Source organism: Colias croceus, chromosome 26 (genome assembly GCF_905220415.1).
Source record: "Colias croceus chromosome 26, ilColCroc2.1".
NCBI lineage: Eukaryota > Metazoa > Arthropoda > Insecta > Lepidoptera > Pieridae > Colias > Colias croceus.
This window is the reverse complement of record NC_059562.1, coordinates 4,337,496-4,360,720: the sequence shown is the minus strand read 5'-3', so window position 1 is coordinate 4,360,720 and position 23,225 is coordinate 4,337,496. Positions and strand designations below refer to the sequence as shown.

Genomic DNA, 23,225 nt, shown 5'->3' with positions numbered 1-23,225 from the left:
TAATACAATCCATAAGATAGTTTTAATTTTTAAATATAAACAAGGTCATTAATTTGTGGTAAATTGGTGTACTGGCTACGTAAGTTTTGAGTACGTTATATTATTTTTTGGCTGCTTTTATTTCCTTAATATTATTATTGCCATTTTACAGATACAACTACTTATTGATATTTAAATTTATAAATCGTACGCCCTGAAACTTCAAGTACATAGTTCACAACCTTAAAGTGTTATATTTTGACTTATCAGATGGTTTAAACATTTACTATTTAATAAATGTTAAAATAATCATGATTCAGATTCTATAGCGATGAATTTAAGTGTTTATTACATAAATATGTACCTATGTAACTCCCGTCTTAGTAATAGCGAATTCAAAAATATTCTTATTTCTTTGTCCTGTATTTTCCTTGAAAGTAATAAAAATTACTTGCATTTTTCAGTTTATATTAATAATACAGACTGCAGACATTTTTAATTAAATAAATTATTCCCGCTACCTATATTTTTATCTGAAGAGGATTAAACATAGATATATAAAATATTTAATAACGAATTAAAAAACTGCGACAAGATAACGCTGATAAAAATTTACGAACGACCCTTGTCAAGACGTTTAATAAAAATAATTAAACGCTCTTATCAAACGAAATGAGTAGGTACATGCACTGAGATTACGGTATTGCAAATGGTGTCTTATATGTGTGTGATTAGAGTGGATTTTTTATTGTGATCGAATTAGTGAGTACAATGATTGAATCTCCTTGTTAGCCCACGCGATTTACTTCACTACGGACTCGGCCCATCTCCAGAGCGCATCAGTTCGACACAGGCCGCTATGGGGCGCGCGCGTTTTCAAATTTCCAAAGTGGAATTCGGAAATTTCGAATTGATTCCGTTCGGATAGTTTGACCGGCAAATTAGTTGGTGCTGTGTGTTTACGGTGATTGCCTTTGGTGCTGCAAGTATATTTTAAAAAAGTTTATTTTTATTTTATTTTTTGTGTATAAAATTTCCAAAATTTATTTAAGAAGTTTTAAATAAGTTTTTTATCAAGCTATGTATAAACCGTAAATAACAGGGATATGAATATTAAAAAAAAAAAAAGAAATAAAAAAAAAATGCGATCTTTAATTATAAACCAATTTGCATTCTTTTACATAAACATTTTTATTTAGAACATAATCTTTAATATTAACAATTTAAGCTTTTGAAAGCATCAGAAGCCTGCATAGAAACAAGTAGTCTAAAAATTAAAATATTAGTCATTCAAAATACTAATATTTGAAAAAAGAATGTTTGCATTATTTAAAAATCTTTACTTTCAGCGTCGTAGCTCTTACATGAGTCACAGAATTAAGTTGCATTCGTTGAAAAACTTACATAAACCTCATTCATTGCAACATTTTCTTACCTACTTATAATTTGTAATTATTATGCAAAAAAGTACCTATCTACTTATTAGGAAGTACCTAGTTTTAGTGAAATAAATAAATACAAAAAAAAATATGCACAGAGTTGCAAATATTCTTAGCAAAAAGAGATAATCCTTGTATAAATAAAGTTATCGGTTTTATTTATGAAAATATTTTATAGTTCTTTATCTAGGTATCTTATATTTTCAAACTACATATTTATAACAATGCAATGGTTAAAAGTAATTAAAAAAAGACGTGTGGCACTCGGGGACTGCCGCGGTAAAGCTATTGCATGCTATGCCTTCAAGCCACACCTCCGCGCCAGTCGGAGTGGGGAGCGTGAGGTTTTTCGTTACTAAATTTCTGGATTCGGTCCCCGCGCTCAAGGCCCGCGATAGAAGCTATGCAATAGCTTAAAAATAATGCTAATCGGATCGGATAAATTAATAATTATTTTCTGCTTTAAAAAAAGGAAGCTTTATAATGTTAATCATTGTATATTATATAGCTATTATAATATTGCTTTAATACTTTCAGGAAATGTAACAATATAAGAGCAATTGTAGACTAAAGTTATCTGTGGTTAGTGTAATTGAGAGAAACATAAATAAATTGATACGTATACGCACTACCGCATTTTTGTTACAAATCCGAATCCCGCATTTTTTAAAGTGCCGTGTTTCAGTTCTTTTTGTGATTCAGAGGTTAATGGATAAAATAAGTTTATATAAACTTAAAAAAAATTATGTCCCACATACCTAATATAGTTATTTGATAGCTATGCCTAAATTTAAGTATACAATTGTAATACTAGATAAAAATATTATCCTTAGAAAATATACCTATTTAATAATATATTTATAATCGGTCCAGATAGTGTTATAAATCAATTATTGATTAGAATGCTAATATTAATTACAAACTCTTGTTGAACACAATGTTCATCAAATAATGAGTCATATTGTAGAGCCACTTTAATGGTTCGAAATGTGTATTATAAAAGACAGAGAAAGTTGCTTGTATAATTCAATAAATCGACTTATTTGTAAACTACACAATATATTTCCATTTTTGAGTTCTTTTTTAATATATAATTTACCGGCCCGTACGTAGTTTTAATCATTATGAGCTTTTTTCAAGCTTACAATATTCTGTGGCATTCGGTCTCATAAACTCCATACGTACGCAACGTGTAAATAAATTAAAATCAGTAAAAAGTTTCAGGGTGCAAGCGATACATATAAAGTATAAACCTACTTATACAAACTTTAAGATTTATGAAATGACCAGGGATTATCTAGGATACCTACCCATATTAAACTTACCAAATTTTTTAAAACATCGATCCATCATGCAATCACGGCACATTTGCAATTAATTTTCCTGCCATTATAACATAATTTATAGCTACAATGAAGAACAGACCACCATCTATCAAGTCTCTGATTAGTTAACACAAAACAGAGATCAGTTGCGCGCAAACCAACAAACAATCCGATGCTTAATTCCAAACAATCGACGACGGATTTGTATACAAAGTGTCTATCAGCACTCTTATGTTAACAAAATTCGCGTAAAAATGTATTAAGTGGGTGGCTGGCCTTCTCTGGATTAACGAACTCGGTATTTTTAACTTTACACCTGGATCATATGTACGAATCGCACCGGTTCAGTGCAAATTTAGTTGGGGAAAGTTGAATCAGCGAGCAACATTTCCATTTGGAGTTGGGGCGTTTTTGGTGCTGTTGGTAGTTAGTGTTTGGTGTCCGCGTAGTGAAGAAATACGTCTTGTAAATCATAAATTATCTGAACGTGTGTAAATCTTAACGAAAAATTAAAAACTACTTAAAACTCTTAAACTCTACCAAAATTTAAATACACATTTGAATAAAGATTTACATTCTTAAATAGATTATCCGGAATGTTGTCACTTCAAACTCGTATATTAAACAGATACACACGTGAAATTCTTTACAATCTCCAATTGTTGAATCTTCCTCCATACAAAATGAAATTATAGAGCAGTAATATTTTACATTTGAATTTGTAACTGTTTCTCTTGTTATCAGATTACCTACTCTTTATTGTTAATGCGATAATGTTCCCCTGGAGATGAATCCAAAATGCACTGATAATAATGATAACGTAAAAGATTTTGTGCAATATTTATTTATTAAAGAATACTATGTTTGTTTCAGATGCCGCATTGGAGAAAGGACATGGCAACGACTTAAAAAATAAAAATTTAGCAAATCTATGCGCTAACTCTTAACAAGAAGGATGTATATTTAAATTATCTGTTAACCCATGCGGCGCTAAATTATGAATAAATTGTGACTACCGAAATGTAGAGATAAAAGATATTATAGGGTTACACCACTTTTTATATGTTTGTTTCCATTATCCTTAACATTTGTAAAATAGCTTGAAAGAAGAAGAATGTTTGGGTTATACGGTTGGGAGTGGCGGCTCCTAGCTTTATATACCGATTGCTTGAAAATGATAGAATTTTACGATGTTAGGTATAAGTGGAACTACATATTATGTGTAACAAATAGTTTTGATTCGTAGGCATTAGGTACTTATAGTCTGTGAATCGGTATAAAGGGCTTAATATATAAAAATGACGTATGTAATTACGCGGAATCTTTGCGGATTTTATAATTTATAATAGTAAATAAATATACTCGGCTCTACTGTGCACTACTAAAAATAATGTAAACTTTAATATAACTATGCAACTGCTTATAATTTGTACAAAATGCTTTAAATCATATCTATACTTCACAGATACGCGGCGCCACAACCACTTCAAAGGTTTAAAAGTGATTAACTTCAGATTTACCAACAAAGTTCTGCAGAATGAAGTAGATGAGGCTTTCCTTAATATCCACATACAGGAGTTAGAACCGCGGCAGAACGTAACCATATTAGAAGACCATTTTAACGTGAACTATCAAGTCAATAGAATAACAAGAAATAGTCAAGGGAATAAGGCCTCTGTGCCCTATGCAGAGGGGTCAATAAAACTGTCCAGAAAGGAGTTAAAGACGGGGAAATGGGTAAAGGCAAATGTCACGAACATGGTTGCCGAATTCTTCAGGCTACCCAGAGAGAACTTAGCGATAGTAGTCAGGGTACTAGACTCGAAGAACAAAATGAGCCTAGTAGTACCCCATCCCAGTTCAGAATCAAATAACGCATTGGTGAGTCATTATTGCTTTAAGATAAACTATCACAGTATTTTTATCGTCTATAAATAAACAGCTATTTAAAGCTTTATCAGCGATTCCTGTTCGACAATTTTTGTTGTGATTTTTTCCAGTTTTAATAAGTTTTTTTGTTCAACTTATTCAACCCTAGATATCCTACTAATATTATAAATGCGAAAGTTTGTGAGGATGTGTGTGTGTGTGTGTTTGTTACTCTTTCATGCGAATATTACTGAACCGATTACAATGAAAGTTAGCACACATATAGAGGGTAACTTGGATTAACACATAGGATAGGTTTCATCCCGGAAATCCCACGGGAACTATGCGGGTTTTTCTTTCAAAACACGGGAGAAGCCGCGGGCGGAAAGCTAGTATTACATATAGTGATAAAAGTTAAATGAATTATAATTAGCATAAAGTTCAAAGCTGTATCTGACTATGCTATGAAATTTATTTTGATAAGGAATTGCTAGCTAGTGCCCGTGACATTGTCTGTTATAAATCATATGTATTCACATAATAACAGTGATAAAATTATATCATATAGAACTGTTTTATATAATCATTAATCATGTACCTATCTATTGTTGGATGTACGTATCGTATATATGTATCTATTCTCGCATTTCTGATAGTCTTATAAAATGAATTTGTCTTATTCTCTTGTTCCGCTTAGGGCTGATTTTTCAAACCTTGGTTAAAATTTACTCGTCGAATAACGTATTAAACTACCATTTCAAAAATGTATTCTTATTGCTCGTATTTGACAGTTAATGTAGTACATATGTAATACTTTATTGGTCTTATAAATTTTAACCAAGGATTGAAAAATCGGACCTTAGTCTATATAAAGTTAAGGTAGATTTTTCATGAAATTTAAGAACACGCACTCTATGGCACAAAACACGTGTGATCAAACGTGGATCAAACCAATACCAAATTTACCCCACCTACGTAATCGAACCTTGTCATTTGAGGTCAATTTGTGTCAAGTATCAATAAAACTGACACAATTAACTTATTTAAAACATTAATTCTAAGCTTTTAGCACTTTTATGATTAACAGTGAAACTTATTTCAAACAGTAGCATAACATGTTAAAAATCCAATGAAAGATAAGCATTTATAATTTTTTTATCTAGCATGTTCCTAAATTAGGATTTGCTAGAAAATGCGACGTAATTTTTTATCTCTGAATACAAAACATATGTGAAATTATTTATTTTTATACATGTAACATATGTAGTTTTGTGCTTTTTGTGAAGCAATCCTATAGGTATTATTACAGTACTTTATTGCGTATTAAGTTAATCTTTAGAGGAAGTCTTAGGCAGCTGAAATTTGTTGATAACCCATACGCATTATCTGAATAAATTAGGTCAGTCGATTCGCAATTTATCCCAAAACTGCGCGGTGATCTTGATGTCTTGTCGTCATTGGATATTATTATCTACAATCTAACATAACTTTAATTGAACGCAACTATATATTAATTTTTGTAGCTTTTAGGTTTCTCTTAGCTTTATAAGTTCGATATTTGATTAGGTCGCATAAAATTAAATGTTTTTCGTATCGTTTGATACGTAGCGTACGTAATTTCAAACAAAAAAACGCATAGATAATATATTTATTAATAACTTATACCATTTCTTCCAGATGCCATACATAGAAGTAAGTCTTAGAGACAATTCACACAAGAGGACGCGACGAATGATAGGAATGGATTGCACGGAGAATTCCAAAGAAGTGCGATGCTGCAGATACCCGCTGTCTGTCAACTTCGAAGAGTTCGGCTGGGACTGGATCATCGCACCCAAGCAGTACGACGCGAACTACTGCAGCGGGGAGTGCCCATACAGTTTCTTGCAGAAGTACCCCCACACACATTTAGTGCACCTGGCAGCGCCACAGGGCAGCGGGGGACCCTGCTGTGCCCCGAGGAAAATGAGCAGCATATCCATGCTGTATTTCGATCACGATTTAAATATAATTTATGGGACTATCCCCGGTATGGTCGTCGAGAGCTGTGGTTGCTCATAGCAACCGCCCCGCGTAGGCCCCGAGTGCGATCCCCCGGTATTAGCCAGGATCCACCGCTCTCGGTGGCGCGCGACAGCTTGGGGCTCGGTGAAGTGTCGCCTTTGCGATGTGATAAAATCTGATGAAGACTGCAAACTCTTTGTGATGTGTGTTGTGTGCCTTGTACGTTTTGCTTTTGTACAACTAGTATATTCAATACTTATTCTTGGTTCATTTCGATTAACCTAGAGATTTAAATTGTAAATACTTACTAGCGTTCATAGTTTCTCGAATGTCTCTGAGCTCAAAACTCACTCACGTTTTCGACTAACATTGGCGCAAAATAGTTTTATATATTTCTCTTCATTTTATCGTCCCAATTGCATTTACGTGTTTAGTGCTAAAATTTAGTTTCGTAAGTTTTTCATCTGTAAGTAGAAAATGAATACGATCACAGGCACGGTAAATTACTTCGGTCATAAAATGTCCGTGATGTAAAAATGCGAATAGTTGACGATTTGCCAAGAATGTAACAATAAAAAAAATTATGCACACAATAAGCTTTTGTTTTATAAAAATGTCTTGGAAATATTTGTGAACGTGATCTATAATAAATTTGCAAATTCATGCTAATGTTCGTTACTTTTTCATAGCATATAGAAATGACGTAGAGGTGGAATTTATGAAATTAACTGTAATACGTTTTAAAAATATTCGTCAAGTGCCTGTGACGTAGCGCTTCCGTGACGGAATGTACTAGAAAATCGCCATGTCGATATGTCACATCAAGATCTAAATTTAATTATAAGTAGATAGGTAGTTTATGTAATTTCGATGTATTTTCTTGACTCTTTGTTTGGACGTCATTCGGATCTCGAACAAAATTTATTTCTTTTAGGCTTAGCGGGTGGTGCTTAAATGTAGTATTTTTTAAATATTAAAACATAGTACCTACCCTGTGTTTAAATCGTATTATTGATGACGTAGTTTGTTTAGATGTTTCGTATTGTAAGTTTTAGAAAATATATTTTTGTCGGGCGTTATTTCAAAATTAGATCTCATTGGGCATCGAGAATATTAATGTGCCTCTATAAAGATCTCTCAATGTTTTTTTGGATCGCGAATGAAATTTTATACAAAATTTAGGGGTAAGGGAAATATTTGAATTGTCTACTTGTCAAAATTTTAACTAACAATGTCGTGTTATAAGTTTTTTAAATAAATTTTCAATTCATATTATGTGTCATTTTCTTTCAGTGTATATTTGCAGTGATAACATATTTTACCCTACCTAATGCCTCCTCATCTTTATATACAAAAGCTAGCTGTTTTATTTTATAAATTAATACGTAATATGTACTTTACATAGCGCCATCTAGTTTCAATCTAACCAAAGCATATTCTAATTGCTACTGAACTTGATTGGTTATTTCGTTAATTTACTGTGTTTTCGTAATTAAATTATATGAAATAGATTCTACACTATTCAATTTCCATTCTTCTCATTACACAATGTTCAAACTAGTGGGAATCGAACCCATCACCTCTAGAACAATAAAAGAGTCACTATATAATAGAGTAATCGCCATAAAACTTCTTACAGTCGAGTTTTGAAAATTTGACTCTATTGTAAAAATATGGACTCTAAAAATTAGGGATTGCACAGAAATAGGTGCAAAAAATTGATAGAATACCTATACTATAAGTTTTCATTTCTATTTATAGTAAGTAATGGCAACATTATTAAAATCGCCAACAGCGCCACATCTTCGATACTTCTTTCCGCTTTCGTAGCACGCAGTTCAGTACTAAAACCATGCCTGACATGGTCGTTACAAGTTCTGAGTATATTTTGTTAATTTCGGACAATAATTTTTAAACCTATGGATTTAAAAATTATATAAAAAACTAGCTTTCCGCGACCAAGTTCGCATGGTGAAAGAAACTGGACAGTCATTGTCATAATTAAATGTCAAATTTTTAATGCTGCGCCATCTATCGGAATTTATAAATTTTGCAGATATTCAATCCGTATCTTAATGGATCCTATAGGAATGTTTTACTGCGGTAATAAGTAGCCTATATTACCTCTAGTCTCTCTAAATCGCAGTATTGCGTGAAAGGAAAATATTGTAAGGATAGTTAATATCCGTGAATTTGTATGTGTATAGATACTTATAAATTCCTAGCTGACTTTTAGAAAAATTTTACAGTTATTGTTCTTTCAGAGACATTAAAAAAATCAGTTCAATAATTTTTGAGGTATATATATAGTGTGTATACCTATAAGTGGTGTATCTCATAATATTATGACCTTTTTCAGTATCATCAGATATCAATATCATCAACATTAAGGAAGGAAAATAAAAGAAATGTTTCAATTTCGCGGTCGTCCTCACAGAACAGCCGCTCTTTATTTATATAAACTTTAAATTATTTACACATTCTGTTCGTCCTACTTTACATTAATATAACGTTATTAAAATACAATCAAACAAAAATAATACATAACAGAAATACACATGACAATGTACAATTACATTTAAATTGGGAGCAATAGACTAGTAAACCCAAATACAAAATATAATCCTCCCATGATATTTTCTTATATATTTCCCCTTTTAGAAAGTATTTCATAAATGTTGGCTACGCTAAAAAGTATATAAATTATTGTTTTAAAGTTAATCAGCCAACAATTATCCAATACTTCAGTCTACAATATTGCTTAGTCGGTCCAAAATATACAAGAAATGAATACACATACAGGTTATCGTATCCGTTCCTAAAATAAAAACAATTCCTTATCGTTTAATTTAAAATTAACAGTTCATTCGTGGCGGTAAAAGAACTCTACTTCGCGTAGATTTTAATATTAAAACACTAGACTAAATTACGGAGAGTGCACAACGTTCAGTGGTGTCAGTCTATAAATAGGTCGGATGGATTATCTTTTGACAAATCATAAGAAGCTGCCGAAACGTCGAAGAACGAAACGAAGAACGTCAACACTCGCGGCGGAGACGACGTCCGTTCGCGTAAAACCTAATCTAAAGCATAAATGAAACATCACAGATTTTCGTACCCACTACGAGATATCGGACGCCCGCGGGCGCCGGGTCGAACGGGCCGACGCCGGGTCGAGCTAAGTCTAGGTATGTACAAAGTCCTAAATCTCAAGATATAAAATTAAAAGTGGTTCGCGACGGCCGAGGCCGGGCCGCCGCACTAAATAGGATCACAGTGGAAAAAGTGATTTAGAGTCGAGTTACGTCTAGGGTCGGGGGCCCGGGCGCCCCGTGGCCCAAGAGTCTAATCTATGTCTACTCATAGAAAAATCATTCGCTATATCTGTACACGTGCGGGCTCAGAAGCTGGGCTGGCTGAGCGTACGTGCGGGCGGCGCGTACGCGTCGTACCGCGGCGGCTCCAGGTGGCACACCACGTTGTTCTCGCCGTTCAGCACCGCCGCGAGCTGCACGTGCTGCACGTGCTGCGCGTGCTGCACGTGCGGCACGTGCTGTACGTGCTGGTGCGGCGCGTGCTGCGGATGCGGGTAGGCGTGGCGCGGCTCGTAGGCGCGCTCGAGCGTGTCCCACTTGCCGTACTTGGCGAAGTGCTCCTGCTCGTGGTGGCGCTCGCCCGGGCTGTACGAGATGAGCGGGCGGTGGTCGCCGAAGAACTTGCCGGCCGAGCCGTGGTGTCCGGCGGCCGGCCGGCAGTCCGGCGTCGAGTTGTCGTCCGACACGTCCGACATCATGGTCTCGTTGCGCTCGATCTCCTCATAGACCGGGTCGTCCTGTATGACGCGGAACTCCTCGGAGCCGCGGCGGTACATGCGGGCCTGCTGCGCGGCGATCTCGGAGTACGTGTGGTTGGCGGGCGCGTGGTGCTTGCGGCGGCCCTCCTCCTTGTAGTGCTTGCGGAAGATCATCTCCTGCGCGCCGGGCGAGTGCTGCGCCAGGAACACGTGCGGCGCGCGCAGGTCGTGGTGGTAGCTGCGCGTGGTGCCGTAGCCCAGCGGGTAGTGCCCCCCCTCGCCCCCCGCCGCCCCCGCACCCCCCGCACCCCCCGCCACACCCCCCACCGCGCCCGCACTCGCCTCGTGGTGCGGCAGCGTCGACGAGTTGCCCATGTGCTGCTTAGAAGAAGTGTTCTGCAAATTGAATACGCACTTTAATACGAGATAGACACCTAAAATGTTTTCAAACAACAAATTCTACATTAACAGCTCAATTTCATGGATATTTTACAATAGCAGTACACGAGAAATGTCGATTAAACGATATATAAATGTCATTGTGTTCCACGCTTTGTTATTTATATAGTGCGATTAATACATGCTGAGAACCTCCTGCAAGCTAGTAAGTTAATTCATACGGCAATAAAAGATAATTCCAGCATTATTGCTTTTAGTACACGTTCCATGATTTTTAAGAAAAATTACGAACTTAGTAATTATAATTTACAATACATAAGAACGTATTTGGAAGTCACTGTTAAAAATAAATCAAGCTCATATTTTTCAATATGTTTATCAATCAATCAATATTATAATATAAAGTGAATAATATCCAAGGTTCGTTATACATTGCGGCAACAACTGTCATTTAATCAAAAATATTCTTAAGAAAAACGTCAATGTTGAGGATGAATGAAATTTCGAGCATTTTATGATCGTAATGAATGTGTACAGAAGGAGGTGGGATGGGCTATACATGTGCAAGTGAAATGAAATCATGCAGTCACTCTAAGGTTAGCTCTCATGCAATTAATGGCACTTAGGTAAGATCTCTTGCAAGTTCCTTCACCATTAATATCTAAATAAATAAAAAGGATTCCTGAAAAAATACTAGTAATAAAATAGTGATAGTTGATACATATTAACATATTTTAAATAATTCATTTGCTTGTCGACGCTTTCATGATTTACAATTAAAAATAATAGCTTTAAGCTTGTACCTCAGCTGTTTTTGATTAAACTTTGTTTTAATCTAATTTACAACCAAGACATAATTGCGACTAAAGTTTCTTGACAAAATGCACTACACAAATGGTTAAACTTTATGTCCTTCGCAATAGCTTTACAATTTAAGCCTATCGATTTTCCAACGGCTTGTAATTCCCCAGAACTTGAGATCTTACCGAAGTGTACATTAATTCACTCTAGTAGTGCTACGCCCTCCCCTCACCTTCCAAACACTGCCGCCCGCATTTGCCATTAAAGCCCAGTCGTTAGCGCCAATGGATGCCGCCATTTTGTTGGAATAACAAGATGGCGACCGTGACCGAAGGTTCTGGTAATCGTTCGGCACTTCGATATTATTTCTGTAGCTATGCATCGACGCAATGCTCTGGGAGTGGGACGAACTATGAGGGATGTTTTGAGGCGTCGGCGTTCGCGCGTTTCGTATGTCGTCGCTCGGGACGTAAATAGGAGCGGTCGGACGGATGTTCCATCTTGAATCCGGTTGCAAGTTGTAGCTCTGTTTCGTAGTCGGAAATATAAATACATAAATATAAATACAATCTACACACTAATTATCTACTAGAAATTCTGATCGGGTCTAGAGTAGCGAGAGTGTAAAGAGAGGTCATACGCAATATTGTAGAGATAGGATTCTTTTAAGATTACGTGCCAATTGATCCGTTGTTTTTGTTAAATTAGATCGCTCGGCACATGCATCTACAACCACCACACCACTGAAATTAGATCATCCCGGGTTAACGTTAGTAATCATATAAGCGTTAGTGTGTTAGTTTGAAATAAAATAAAATAGACTTACCGTGAATCCGCCTACAAATGTTAGTTCAGCGGAACACAATTGTTAAACACAAAATTGAGCTGCCGCAAACCGATTAGTTACGGCTGTGGTGTTTGGTGGTTCAACGTATTTAATGGAAAAATCCTATCTCTGAACAGTGCGTACGAACCTTGCTGGACGTTCTGCCGGTAGCCCTGCGGGTAGCGGCCGGAGCCGTGCAGCGGGCTGCGCAGGTGCGACATGGGCGCGCCCGCCTCGCGCTCGCCGTGCGCGAAACTCGCACTTGTCGCGTTGAGAGAGGGGCCAAAGTTGCTTGGAGGACCAAAGTTTTGGTTGTCTTGGGAGTTCCTACGGTTTCTATGGGAGTGGTAGCTGTGAGCCGCCGCGGCGGCCGCCAGCGAAGCGACTGACGCGTTGTTTATAACGTTGTTGTTATTGTGATTGTTGTTGTTTACGACAACGTTTAGGTTATTTATGACGAGGTTATTCGTTGTGGACGCTGATACTGATGTGCTCGCTGAGTTCTGTCAGAAAGTATTGTTGTGAGTTATTGGTCGAATGATGTGTGTTGTGAGTTATGAGTGATATAAAAGATATATTTAATATACACAATCCATCAAAAATCCCAACCAGAACATCACACACATATATTAATTTGTTATTTTATTTAATGCTACCACTTAATCTACCACAAATGTATCCGTTTTTCATAAATTTTGTGCAAAAGCGACTTAAACATCGTGTGCACATAATTAGGAAAACATTCCAATCTGACAATACAAGCATAAGAAAGAAAAGAACACATTCAGTGCTGAGAATGCCTTTTAAGTTCTATTATTTTTTTCAATAAAAATGAATGATAATAAAGGAAATCAAGAAGAAAAAAACACAAAAAAGAGCTGTGACATGAACAAAATTTTTTGTCACAATCAAATTGGAGATTAATTTGAGAAGTGTAGTCGAATAAGTCCAGATTCTAAAAGCATTAGGACATAATGGAATTAAATTGAGAAGTACATCACGTGGTACTAAATAAAGGCAAAAAATAGCGGGTATGGGCGTTTACATATTAGTGATCAATTATTACGATACAATTTTGCATCAAATCATGGAGCCACAAAGGCAAGAGCACTTAGACGGAGGAGCTAAATGTTCATCAGGGTTTTATTTGATGAACAAGGTTGGTCAATCATCAGTATATTTTATCAATAAGCATTAAAGTTGGGTATTGGTCACAATCAGACATCAAAATTACCCGCAGACTGCAAGTTACAATAATACCTAATAATTGTAAGAAAATGGGCTAGAAGCAATAAACTGACGATCACTTATAGTGACATCTCTTGAATTATTACAGGTGGGTCAATCTGAATTGAAATACTAATTTTTCTCCAGAAACAGCAAAATAACGATTACAGTGACATCTTTTAGAGCATAATAATCAGTAATTGGTAACCGAGCGTCAGATTACAGGATTAACTAACAGATAACAGGATATCACTCGGATGCACAACATCGTGTGAACTTGGAAGACAATCTCGCAATACAAGAACTACGTTGACCTGCAGTAACATATCTCGGATAAACAACATCATGTTAAATTATGGAAGACAATACCTCTGATCAACATCATGTTCACTTGGGAGACCATCACGCATTACAAGAACTACTATCTCTTATAGTGATATATCTCTGATCAACAACATCATATTCACTTGGGAGACAATCACGCAATACAAGAACCACACGCACTTACAGACACCCAAGTCAATACAAGAACTACACACACACTTATAGACACAATACAAGAAGCACTCACAGTGACATCCCTCGGGTCGACCACATCATCAGTATCGGGCGCGGAGTGGTGGTAGCGGCGCTTGGAGCCCGTGCGTGTGTCCAGCGGCGCGCCCGGGGCCAGGCAGGACAGCCAGCGGTGCCGGCGGGCTACACGACCGCACTCCTTCTGGAACTGAAGACGGAGTTATAATATATTGTTAGACGTAACTTTTGATTTAATATTTTTGCGGATGAATAGTAAGTTGTCAATAAAGTTGTCACTATTTCCTGTCCGAACATGCTTATAAAGCTGTCGAATACTATAAAATGCTTCTTTCCTTTGAATCGTGGCGCATTCGTACGAATCGTGCCTTGACTTGGGGTTTAGACGTTGTCTATACGATATTGACCCAACTACCCTCACTTTGTTAATAGTCGTTGATTTGCTGTGATTTTTTATCAACTGGCTAAATCAATTAGGCAGTTGTGTAGAATCGCAGTACATTATTATTCCATTCGAAATAATATTTAACCCAGCCTCGCGAGTAATTTTCTAAAAATAGTTTATATTGAACATCAAACATATTTTTACATTTATGGTGTAACAACAGGCTATGGCTGAAAAACAGCGGTGAAAGCACTGGCCTTTTGGTCATTCTTTTGTTAACGGAACTATGGAAGGTTTATTTTGTAAGCGCTATATAACAATACACACAAACATGAACTGTACAAATAATGGCTTTATCCCTTAGAAGTGATTTTTCGTAAAATCATAGGATTTGTGAAAATTAATTAATTGAAAAATGCATTTATCACAAAAACTACGCCAATAAAAATAGATTTTTACACCAAAATGTAATTTTTTTTTAAGTGGAACATTAAGAGAAACCTACGTAGTTTACTTCACAAGTAAATTAACCATGCTGATTATTTTCTCTAGATGATATTACTTATTAATCAAATAGACCAAGGTTTTAATTTAAGATTAAAGATAAATTAAGCACAAATAACAATAAATAAAAAATAAATCAAAAGATAGATATAAGTACTTACAACTTCATTCTGCAAACAGTGGAAGATGAAAATGAACAATCCTTGCAACGAATTCAGTATCGTGAACGCGTACGCCACGCCCACGGTCTGCTCGTTGATGTAGAGTAGACCGAAAGTCCACGTGAGACCGAGTAGAAACGCTAGTACTACTGAACTGTTCAGCCAGACCCTGGAAATATAAGGTAATTTAGCATGTAGGAAGACTTTTTAAAAGACTAAATGAATAATGCAGGAAATTCATAATAACTTAAAAAAACACAAATCTTTCGAGATATGCACCGGATACAAATACGGCATATTTTATTACATAATATAACATGATTATAGCATATATGTAATATGAAATAATAATGAATTCGAGTAGTGTATAATCCTTTTTTAGAATACCTTTTAAAATGAAAAAATTAAGACTGTGTTTATCAAGGAATCATAAGATGAGTTAATTTACAATAATTATCAGTTATGACTTATTTTATATAATAAAACTAACCTTATTTTATATAATTTGGAATTTTCTTTCGCCTTTATCGATACTGTCGAATGATGGCACATCATGTAGATAACCATGCTTAGACAGATCCAGTTGGCCTGAAATAAATTTAAATTCATTGAGTATAGAATTTTTAATTAAAAGTAAATGAATTAACACAATATGTATTATTTACAAAAAAATATTTTGGCCTAAAATAAATTTTATTGATTAGAAGTTAAATTTTTTTTTTTTTTTTATCTTACACTAGTAGTGGATTCAGACTCTAGTTTAGTAAGAATTAGCTGTAGGTATGTACATGTCTTGTCATGTTTGACCGCCTCCTTGGTACAGTGGTTGACGCGTGAGCGTAGAACCGAGGGTTTCCTGGGTTCGATTCCCGGTGGAGACGAAGAAAAAAAATGTTTCGGTCTGGCAGGACACAGAAGGCTGATCACCTACTTGTCCCTAAAGAAAATCGATCAGTGAAACAGATGTATGCATGTATGCATCTGCCCCTTACCCCACTTGGGGACATGGGACTTCACACTACTGTACTGACTGTAGAAGTCACATGTACATACACGTAATTCTTAAGTTATGAATGGTAACATAGTTTAGAAATGTTACTCCAAAAAGACTAAAGAGCAGCTCCACTACATCCCCATAGCACATAAGGACACTTCCCCACTTCAGTTTCTCAATCCAATACTCACGAGCAGCACCACAGCAACCGGTCCAACAAACGCAGCGAGGAAGTACCGCTCGGTGCTGAGCCAGCAGTGCGCGGCGGTCCCGTAGCCGCGCGGCCAGGCGGCGGCCGAGCCCAGCACCACGAGCGCGGGGCACAGGTACGCGCCCGCGCAGTACCAGCGCCCGCGGGCACGCTCCGGCTCGAATACCTCCACCAGCATGGCGTATAGGTGGAAACCTATAAATACGTCATATTTTGTTATAACGAAGTGTCGCGTATAGGTAGAAACCTATAAATACGTCATATTTTGTTATAACGAAGTGTCGCGTATAGGTAGAAACCTATAAATACGTCATATTTTGTTATAACGAAGTGTCGCGTATAGGTAGAAACCTATAAATACGTCATATTTTGTTATAACGAAGTGTCGCGTATAGATGGAAACCTATAAATACGTCATATTTTGTTATAACGAAGTGTCGCGTATAGGTAGAAACCTATAAATACGTCATATTTTGTTATAACGAAGTGTCGCGTATAGGTAGAAACCTATAAATACGTCATATTTTGTTATAACGAAGTATCGCGTATAGGTAGAAACCTATAAATACGTCATATTTTGTTATAACGAAGTGTCGCGTATAGGTAGAAACCTATAAATACGTCATATTTTGTTTTAATGAAGTATCGCGTATAGGTAGAAACCTATAAATACGTCATGTTTTGTTATAACGAAGTATAAACTCACCTTCCAGAAACATCCAAGCGAAAGCAGCCAAGAAGAAATAATGTAAGAGTCCAGCAATAACACCACAGAGTATCCTGTCTTGTGTCTGGTCGATACCGCACATGAACACCACTTCAGCAATTAATAGACAGATGCAGAGGTTCTTGTGAATTAACACACGGTCCGACTGAAAAATAAGTATACATAGATGATAAGTGGAAAACTGATTTTTAACATTTTTTTTATTTGATACTTAATTTGCATTTTCATGCATGATAATGTTTCATTCACTATGGTCATTTTTTATATATTTTGCAATTTTTTATATACATAAAAACCTGCGTATTAAAATAAATGATTCAATTAAAATGATCAAGAATTATCAAAATACTAACAAATCGTGCCATTTTCATCATCATCATCATCATCAGCCCATATACGTTCCTATCGCGCCTAAAAAATCATAATACAATTTTATCACGCCAATATACACACCTTCATATTCCTAAAGCACTGGAAAACCAAGATGGCCGCCAACAGCGCAACAGCTGATATCGCGCAGCCAATGAACGTCAAGAGTCGTAGCGCCATTTCGTGTTTAGCGCTCAGAGATACACCGTGCACGTCCATCAATATTGCGAAGTTGGTTAAGTGGGAACACGCGCATCCTGTATGTGTGAGGTTCGACCATTCTACTTGACAGCCTTCGGGTGACCAGCCGCTGTAAAGGATACATTAAATGTATGTGTAAAAAGGAATCGGAAATAAAAACAAAGCGTGTGTGCCGAGCACATGTGTCAGAAGTGAAACTTCTTTGGCAAGATTCAAAGATATCAAAATCATCGCCTTACACTATGACGTGACGGTATTGCCATGACGCGACCTTGAAATTTTACTTTCAAAGAACCTAAGGAAGTTTCACTTCAAAAATAATAGTGATCATACTTTTGACAATGTGGAAAAGCTTTCTTATATAGATGTTGAAAACACTTTTATAGTTATTGAATGATAATTGAAAGTTATATTGAATTTTCTTAAGCTTTATCAAGCTTTATTTTTATCTTATCCTTTTTTTTAGCTTATAATATTCAATCTCAAACATAAATTCATTCTATGCTAAGGGCATTTGAATCACCAAATTTTACTTTATTTAAATATCTCATACTTAGTAGGTATCAGTTTATTTTTTTTTTATTAAATATGAATTTGAAATAAATAACTTACTGTAAAGTATAGTCCCAGAAGACGCAAGCCGGGTTGGTGACGTTTTCCGTCTTCAAGTGTTTCATAGTGAGACGCACCATTTGTGATAGTTGAATGTGTCGCCCGTTGCCTAAACTTGCTGATATTACCTGATAAATTAATTTTTTTAATATAATTATTATTTTTGCCATCATATTATAGTTATGTAAACATAACAAATATTCTACGGATTAAATGAATTATAATGTGGAATGGTATCATCTTCAGCCCGCGGAATCACAGACACAATAGAAAATCTATTGTGTCGTGGTCTCATTGGGCCGCTCGGTGGTCAAGGGGTTAATGACTTTAGAAGGTAACATTTTTTATAATACTGATGTATTTATTATTAGGTATGTATATGAATGTCTATGTAACCCCTTGGCCGGATAACTACATATCCCATCTCATTTATAATACGTCATTTACTGTATAGAATAACTTAATTAAGTAGATATTTTAATTTTCCAAACAACTATAAAAGTAAACATTCAATCACTTACTTTAGAATTCAACACTCTAGTGACATTTTTCTTTTCCTTCTCAGAATTGATACTAGTAGACGAAGCCGGGTCAGAAGTATATGCAGCGAATTGCGGAGATTTCCCAAACGTTGGTGGCAATATTTCTTCCAAACGGTCGAAGGCAAAGAACACTATCCTTACGAGGTCTACTTGATGGTTTTCTGGAAAGAAAAAGTCAGAAATTTAGTACAAAACAATACAAAGAAAAAAATGTTTTTTAATTTGTACTTGATGTCTAAATCTGTAAGGTTATTATTCGTGACAATTGAAGATAATACACAATTTGATTTTCAATTTGTGATGGATTTAGTTTAAGTAAGTGCTAGAGACTACAGTAAAGTGATTGCAGTTGTCTCTTTCTTCTTAATGTAAAAAAGTGAGACGAAAGCCACTTACTAAGTATTTTTAAGTTTTCTCTTTTCTTTAGAAATTATTTCTAATAATATTTACCTAATAATGCAGCTTTGGGTATGGTGATAGTGTCCTCCGAAGCCTTCCACTGTTCTTGAGCAATCAAAGACGGGAATGTTTCGTCTTCTACGTTTTTCACTTCTAGTACTCGGACGGATAGGCCTGAAAAGTAAATTTCAAATTGTTTTATTATAAACATACGATTGTATAAATAATTCGGGATAAAAATGAGCAGAAGTAAAGTAATCAGTAGGTTATCTTTGTTTGATTTAAAGTTAAGTATGTAATTAAATCTATTGTTCTTATTCAAAAAATACATTTTAAAGCGGTTTAGGTATGTTAAAAACTGTTAAATATATCCAGAAATCCACTCACTATTCATTGTTGAAACATTTATTATGCCAAAATCGAAGTCAAAAGTAAAGTAACTTGTGTTTAACACTTTCATTGAAAAGTGTTTTAAATTCAAAAGTAACCAACACAAATACTTACAGATATTCTTAACAATTTGCAGAATAGTTTTCTCTTTGGTAACCGCGTCAGCCAATAGGAAGGCGTTTTCCTCCAACTGCGTCAACAACGCACTCGCCACTCTGTTCTGTGCGTCCATACTTAGATCTGACCAAGAAGCTCGCTGACTTTCGTCTAGAAGATTCGATCCTGGAAAGAGATATATTTAATTATTGTCTCCGTTTATAAAGTGCGTGGTAGACATATGTAATTAACATACCTTTATTAATTTTAGGACTAATTTTGAGGAAAATCTAAACAATAAAAGCGGTTAACCCTATAAGGTAAATGAATAGTACAGTTATTTCAACACACACATTTTTTCCTGGCTAAATTTGAGTCAAAAATCTCTTTATAATATTAATGCCATTCACTGTTATTAAGAACTTGACTCACAAACACCAACAAAAAGAATGTCAAGTAATGTCCGAGCGGCGTTGTACAAAACAGTCATTGAAATTAACACCTTATTCCGTGGCAGTAATGTTCAAAATCTATAGTAACGCTCAAAACTCAAAAATTTGTCTGAAGCAAAACTCTGCCCACAAGTTTAGTGGGCAGAGTTTTGCTTCAGACAAATTTTGAGCACGATTTTTAATCTAGTTTTTACTGTAAGTCAATGATTATGATTAAATTAAATTTTAACTTACCAGTTTTAATAACACCCAACAACATATCAGTGACAATCGCCTCTTTCTGTCTGGGGTCGGGGAATGTTTGTACATTTTGTGACATGCGCTGTGCAAGCTTCTTCATTATACTTGTTGTTGTCATCATGTCACCGCCGTATAGTTTCTTTGATGATGTCACCTGAAAGCAAACAAATAAAATTAAGACTGTTTATTATAAAGCTCTCTATTTTTGTCATTGTATGATGTGAAATGAAGGAAATTATTATATTTTAAGCGTATTGATTATCATAACAACGAACAACAGAGTCTAATTAGATAATTTTACCATCTTGAAAAATCGACTGCTGATTTATTAGTTTTAATTTATTGTATATTACATGAAATAACCTGTTTATAACGGTCATTTCTTCAATTATCACGATTCAAAAGGTCGTTTCTACCGAAGAATCAGCAAAAAATTTGATAATTACGTTTTTTGGAGGTTTGTCTGTACCAATAAACAGAAATAAATCTGCCTATAGCGAGAATTAGTTTTAGTATTACCTGTGCTAAATCGTTGCTAATACTGAGGAGGGACTCCCCCTCCCGCACTCTGGCCTCCAAGCTGTTGAGCCACACAGATCTGCACTCGCTAAGGTCGGGAGTAGCTCCATGCCATTCTGGGATTGTGTCCGCTGAAAAATAATATTATTTTTATAATTAATAGATCAGAAAAGAAAAATCAACTGACGTCATCATAAATTAGGCAGTTGTATGTAATCACAAACTCAAAACTCAAATATTTATTTATTCAATTAGACATCTTCTAGAATCACTTTTGAATCGTCATAATATATTTTTAACATTTACCACCGATTCTGAAAGCAGTATCTATGGAGAAGAACCGACAAGTAGAACCGACAAGAAACTATATAGTTACTCTTTGCACAGTACATTCTTATATTACAACATTCAAAATAATATTCTACCCGCCTTCTTTTGATTTCTAACACATGCATTTTGATACTTGTATAAGAAGTTGGACCGCCTCCTTGGTACAGTGGTTGACGCGTGAGCGTAGAACCGAGGGGTCCTGGGTTCGATTCCCGGTGGAGACGAAGAAAAAAAAATGTCTCGGACTCCCAGGACAGGGAAGGCTGATCACCTACTTGTCCCTAAAGAAAATCGATCAGTGAAATAGATGTATAATGCATCTGCCCCTTACCCCACTAGGGGACATGGGACTTCACTTTTAAGAAGTTGAATATTATGAAATATGAACAGTCAAAACAATATTTTTGAAATGTCAATTAAAGAAATTTTATTATAAATTTTCTATACTCACAATAAACATAGTCTCCATTTGTAGCAAGATTTTCTCTCGACGCTTGAGCATCTGGCAAATTAGCACTTCCTCTGTAATCTATCAAATGTTCTGGAGAATCACCGTCACGACCTTTAATAAATAAACAAATAATGAAATGTTAACAATTTTTACAAGTTCATAATACTATGAATGATTAACTCAACATTAGATTAAAGTAATTCAATAAAAAAAAAATATCTTTCGAAATTTAAAATTGAAAAATATACTTTTGTGCAATTTGGCTCTTACAGGATTTTGAGTTAATTATATATTATGTATTTACAAGCCACGACTAAGGCAATATTATAAAAAAAGTCATAGATATCATTATCTTTTCTTCCTACATACATACAAAAATTAAAAGACTTAGATATATTACCTTTCAACAAAGCTTCCGAGCCTAATCTCCTTATTAACTGTAGTTGCCTCTCACTGGGTTGTTCTAAGCCCAAATCGTGAAAATTCTCTCCGGATTGCAACCCGGAACTGCGGCGATGTGGTCGCTCCTCTTCTATGTGTTGATGGGCAGTTAGTGTACATCTGAAAGTGTATAACGGTTTATATAGGATACTTATATTAATTGTTTTTAAAATATTTTTTAAATATTCTTTTTTGTCCAAGTATACGGATTTGAACACTATTTTTGATAGATTAAAAGTATTTTTGTTTATCTAGTTAATAATGCTATGAACTTGCTTAAACTGAACAACTTTTAAAACATTTAGGCCCGATTTTTCAATCCTTGGTTAAAACTTATCCGTCCAATAAAGTATTACACGATAATATTAAAATGTCACCTGTAAACTGTCAAATCCGTACAATTAAAATGCATTTTTGAAATGTTAGTTAAATACGTTATCCGAGGAATAAGTTTTAACCAACGATTGAAAAATCAGCCCTTAAAAAGTAAGTTTGATTGAATATCGGCTATAATACACACTTCAATTAAAATGTATTAATATACGGTATAAGTAACATTTACGAAACAGTCACTTAACATTACTACTTTAACAGATATGCCAATAAAAACACAATGTAGGTTTAATATAAAAAACAAACAATACTAACTTCCATCTAGCCAATCCCGTGGCACCCCCCGGGCAAGGCTGCACAGCGTACGTGCCCGCTAGCGTCCAGTTCCAATGCAGACCGCGTGCGTTCACTTGCGGGCAGTACGCACGTCGTCCTAGCGATGGGGTTGCGCTTGTTGCTGTAATAACGTTTAATTAGTTTAGTAAATACTTTTATTACATACTAGCTTACCACCCGGTTCGCCTGCTTTAAACGTAATAAATTATCTATCTATTAAAAAAACCGCATCAAAATCCGTTGCGTAGTTTTAAAGATTTAAGCATACATAGGAACATAGGGACAGATAAAGCGACTCTGTTTTATACTATGTTGTGATAAAGTTGTATTTTAATT

The 23,225-nt window shown here is 35.5% G+C and overlaps 2 protein-coding genes across 5 annotated transcripts in view; one reads left to right on the top strand and one right to left on the bottom strand.

The window, feature by feature from the left end:
• Positions 1-804: 804 nt before the first annotated feature.
• LOC123703529 (growth/differentiation factor 8-like) lies at positions 805-7,888 on the top strand. 3 transcript variants are annotated; one of them, XM_045651577.1, is made up of 3 exons: positions 805-943; positions 3,617-4,624; positions 6,290-7,888. In XM_045651577.1, exons 2-3 carry the CDS (start codon positions 4,154-4,156, stop codon positions 6,671-6,673), a joined length of 855 nt encoding a protein of 284 aa, XP_045507533.1. In that variant the 5' UTR covers positions 805-943; positions 3,617-4,153; the 3' UTR covers positions 6,674-7,888. The 3 variants fall into 3 exon arrangements, with proteins under 3 accessions (XP_045507533.1, XP_045507531.1, XP_045507532.1); XM_045651575.1 differs by having other exon boundaries at positions 805-965; XM_045651576.1 differs by lacking the exon at positions 805-943 and having other exon boundaries at positions 3,430-4,624.
• A 1,139-nt stretch (positions 7,889-9,027) lies between these two features.
• LOC123703500 (latrophilin Cirl) overlaps positions 9,028-23,225 on the bottom strand; it is a 265,780-nt gene continuing 251,582 nt past the window's right edge. The window contains exons 8-24 of one of the 2 annotated variants that reach the window (XM_045651525.1): positions 22,869-23,010; positions 22,180-22,340; positions 21,780-21,890; positions 20,999-21,129; positions 20,474-20,633; positions 19,806-19,973; positions 19,353-19,475; positions 18,882-19,063; positions 18,361-18,488; positions 17,632-17,857; positions 17,158-17,323; positions 16,432-16,646; positions 15,737-15,834; positions 15,247-15,415; positions 14,234-14,386; positions 11,842-12,135; positions 9,028-10,805 (exon numbers count right to left, since the gene is read on the bottom strand). In XM_045651525.1, coding sequence (XP_045507481.1) covers positions 10,017-10,805; positions 11,842-12,135; positions 14,234-14,386; positions 15,247-15,415; positions 15,737-15,834; positions 16,432-16,646; positions 17,158-17,323; positions 17,632-17,857; positions 18,361-18,488; positions 18,882-19,063; positions 19,353-19,475; positions 19,806-19,973; positions 20,474-20,633; positions 20,999-21,129; positions 21,780-21,890; positions 22,180-22,340; positions 22,869-23,010 — 3,416 coding nt within the window. In that variant the 3' untranslated portion in view covers positions 9,028-10,016. Of the gene's footprint in view, positions 10,806-11,841; positions 12,136-12,583; positions 12,939-14,233; positions 14,387-15,246; positions 15,416-15,736; positions 15,835-16,431; positions 16,647-17,157; positions 17,324-17,631; positions 17,858-18,360; positions 18,489-18,881; positions 19,064-19,352; positions 19,476-19,805; positions 19,974-20,473; positions 20,634-20,998; positions 21,130-21,779; positions 21,891-22,179; positions 22,341-22,868; positions 23,011-23,225 lie in introns of both variants that reach the window. The other variant, XM_045651526.1, reaches the window with a different exon arrangement.

What these genes read in the sequence shown, in the direction of transcription:
- LOC123703529 (XM_045651577.1), top strand. Translation starts at nt 4,154, where the DNA reads ATGCAACTGCTTATAATTTGTACAAAATGCTTTAAATCATATCTATAC. An exon ending in CAGAATCAAATAACGCATTG is followed by an intron (nt 4,625 to 6,289) that starts GTGAGTCATTAT and finishes CATTTCTTCCAG; the next exon opens with ATGCCATACATAGAAGTAAG.